Here is a 2,973-nt window from a genome sequence, read left to right on the forward strand (position 1 = left end):
TTTGTTCTAATTAATCAAGTGGGTGACACTTCCATATAACCCTTACCTATGCACATTTTATATATCCTACCCCAGATCTGATCACCTCTTTCCATTATTTCTTTGCTTATTTTCATTATTGGTTGGACAATTAACTTGTGCAAGTAACTCTATTTTTTTATACTATTTTAATTTTTTTTTTTTTTGTACAAATCCTTATCTCTCATACTTTATTATATACTAAAAAATCATGGTTGATAATTGTAATTTGTAATTAAGAGAGAGAGAAAGATTGGGTGTACGCTTTGAACATGAATTACAGGACACGTGTAAGGTTATTAATTTATTAACCCAATTACCTAAAAAACAAAAAAAAGGACCCACATATGAATGATGATGATCGTGATATTGCATGTAGCACTCATTACCATCTATCTTAAACCATGGAAATGGTAAGCCACCATGTCTCAAAGGGTTTGGTTCGGGCTTGTCTCAACTCTCAACTCTCAACGGAAAACAATCCAACCCGTCGAAATGAAGAGCAATGTTTTCGAACCGCCATTTATCCAAACGGTTGAATCATCGGAAAATTGAACCCAACCCTAACCCAATCGGTTCAATGCGGGTTTAATTAGCACATAACTCGACCCACTGCTACACTTGTTAGCAGGAGCCGTCCTATTTCTTTCTGTTTGTTTAATAAGAGGATGGATTAAGTGATTAACAATAACAACATGATTAATCATCATTTCATTCTAAGCCATCATTAATTTATTGAAACTTCGCTTTCCCTCACAAGTGGAAGCAGACCAAAGAAGCGGCACCTCCTCGTGCACTCCATTTCCGATGGACCACCATCATTTCATTCGTCACTCTATTTCTCCCATTTATATCTCTTTCATGCCCTCAACCACCCCTTCCACTCCTCAGCAATAAAAATTTCATTTGGGGTCATAGTCTTATTAAAACCAAAAACCCACCCATCAATCACCCTCATTTATTCATAATTCCCATGTTTTAGGTCTAGTCTAGATTACATGATCTTGATCCTTTTGTGCCATACAATACATACTGATTCCAAGAAACAACTCCTGGCCCACAAATTCAACGGTGGGGTATTAAAGCAATAAAGCTTGCATTTAGCTTTGTGGGCCCTCATGTTGCTTTGCATTACCTCATGTATAATCTCAAGGTCATCAGTGCCATCCCCATATACCTCCATAGTCGCCCTTTTTATTGGCAATCTCCCTCCATCATCCTCCCCTTGTCTGCCTCCTCGGGGAGCCCCTTTTCTCTTCATTCTTCTTCCCCCCTTCAGACTCTACAGTCCATACACAGTCTTTCTTCTCTTTCTCTTCACTCTGATCGACCCATGATGAAACCAGAGGAGATAAGCCTGCGGAGAAGCAGCAGCAGCTGCAGAAGCACCCGAAGGATTCTTCCGTCGAACTATATAAGATCGACATCATCACTTTTACCAGACAGAGGCGACGTTCCCGAGAAGCATCTAGTGAGAAACAACTCGGCCTTCAGCCTTCAAAGACTCAACAAAGCCCGAAACATGGTGGCCATCATCCGCTCACTTCTCGGCGTGATCTCTCTCTCCACCTTAATTCCCACATGCCGGTGGCTCAGCTTGCCTTCCCGTCTTTCGTCGTCACCGTCGTTAGGCCGCAAAGTCACCGGGACTCTCTTCGGCCACAAGAAGGGCCATGTCAGCTTCGCAGTGCAAGAGGACCCACGATCTGAACCGGTTCTACTACTAGAGTTACCGACCTCGACGTGCTCTCTGGTGAAGGAGATGTCCTCCGGGTTGGTCCGGATCGCGCTTGAGTGTGAGAAGGGGTCGGCCGGCGGTGGTCGGTCGGGGAAGCTGTTTCAGGAACCGGTGTGGGCCATGTACTGTAATGGTCGGAAGTGTGGCTACTCGGTGTCCCGCACCTGCGGGGACTCTGATTGGCAGGTGCTTAGTACGGTTCAGACTGTTTCTGTCGGTGCCGGTGTAATTCCGGAGGAGAAGTGCGAAAGCAATAACGCAGCAGAAGGGGAGCTTATGTACATGAGAGCAAGGTTTGAACGAGTCGTGGGTAGCCGTGACTCGGAAGCTTTTTATATGATGAACCCGGACGGTAATGGCGGACCGGAACTAAGTATCTTCCTGCTTAGAATCTGAGACGCGTGTGATCTTTCGACTCTGATCATAGCAAACTTTACATGATTGTTTTGTAATACTTTTGTAACTTATAATTGCAATCGCATATCTTCTGCTTTGAAATCTTGTGCTTCGCCCATACTGAACAGAAATACCAGATCACCCCTCTCCCCGTCACTCACGCGCAAAACGCGTGCACTCAGAGGAATGTCAATCTGTTGTATATAGAATAATGTTTCACAAAAAAAAAATTATTAGACTAGTGAAGTTTACCTCTAAAGCTGTGTTTGGTTTGACAGAAAAAAAAAAAAAGAAATTTAGGAAAAACTTTTAAGAAATTTCACAAAATTTGTTAGGAACTTTGCCTCAACCTCTTTTTTCTCTCTTACTTTCTATCCAACTAAATGCAATTTGGGATGAGTTAACCCTAACCTAAACTGATAAAGTTGGATTTATTGAAATTTAGATCAAGGCTAGGGTTGAAAAGGGTTCGATTTTGATATCTGAAAAAACTTATATAACAAATTAGGTGGTTTCATCAAAATTTACTAGGGTTTGAATGACCAAAGTTCTTCTATAAGTTCCAATGTCATATCTTTTTGGCATCATAGATTTATCTAGGTTAAGGTCTAGGAGTTAGGTTAAAGTCTAGCCTTACCCAACTCAAATTTGACATATATATTTTTATGTATATATGTGTGTATATTTATAATATATGTTGTGCGTTTATGCTAAAATCACTACAACTTAGACCATTCATCTTTAGTTTAAGAAATAAGAACACTTTAGCCAAAATCCTTGGACCTTTTGAAAGCAAAATTCATGTACATGCCCTACGAGCA

General features: G+C 41.2%; 1 protein-coding gene across 1 annotated transcript; it reads left to right on the forward strand.

Annotated features, from left to right (window-relative positions):
* The first annotated feature begins 1,182 nt into the window (after positions 1–1,182).
* LOC148872343 (protein MIZU-KUSSEI 1-like) lies at positions 1,183–2,254 on the forward strand. The gene has a single exon (XM_088967861.1). The coding sequence runs from the start codon at positions 1,352–1,354 to the stop codon at positions 2,150–2,152; it is 801 nt and encodes a 266-aa protein (XP_088823987.1). The 5' UTR covers positions 1,183–1,351; the 3' UTR covers positions 2,153–2,254.
* Positions 2,255–2,973: the final 719 nt, after the last annotated feature.

This window comes from Nelumbo lutea, chromosome 2, assembly GCF_056320005.1.
Source record: "Nelumbo lutea isolate HS-2025 chromosome 2, American lotus-T2T, whole genome shotgun sequence".
NCBI lineage: Eukaryota > Viridiplantae > Streptophyta > Magnoliopsida > Proteales > Nelumbonaceae > Nelumbo > Nelumbo lutea.

What these genes read in the sequence shown, in the direction of transcription:
- LOC148872343 (XM_088967861.1), top strand. Translation starts at nt 1,352, where the DNA reads ATGATGAAACCAGAGGAGATAAGCCTGCGGAGAAGCAGCAGCAGCTGC.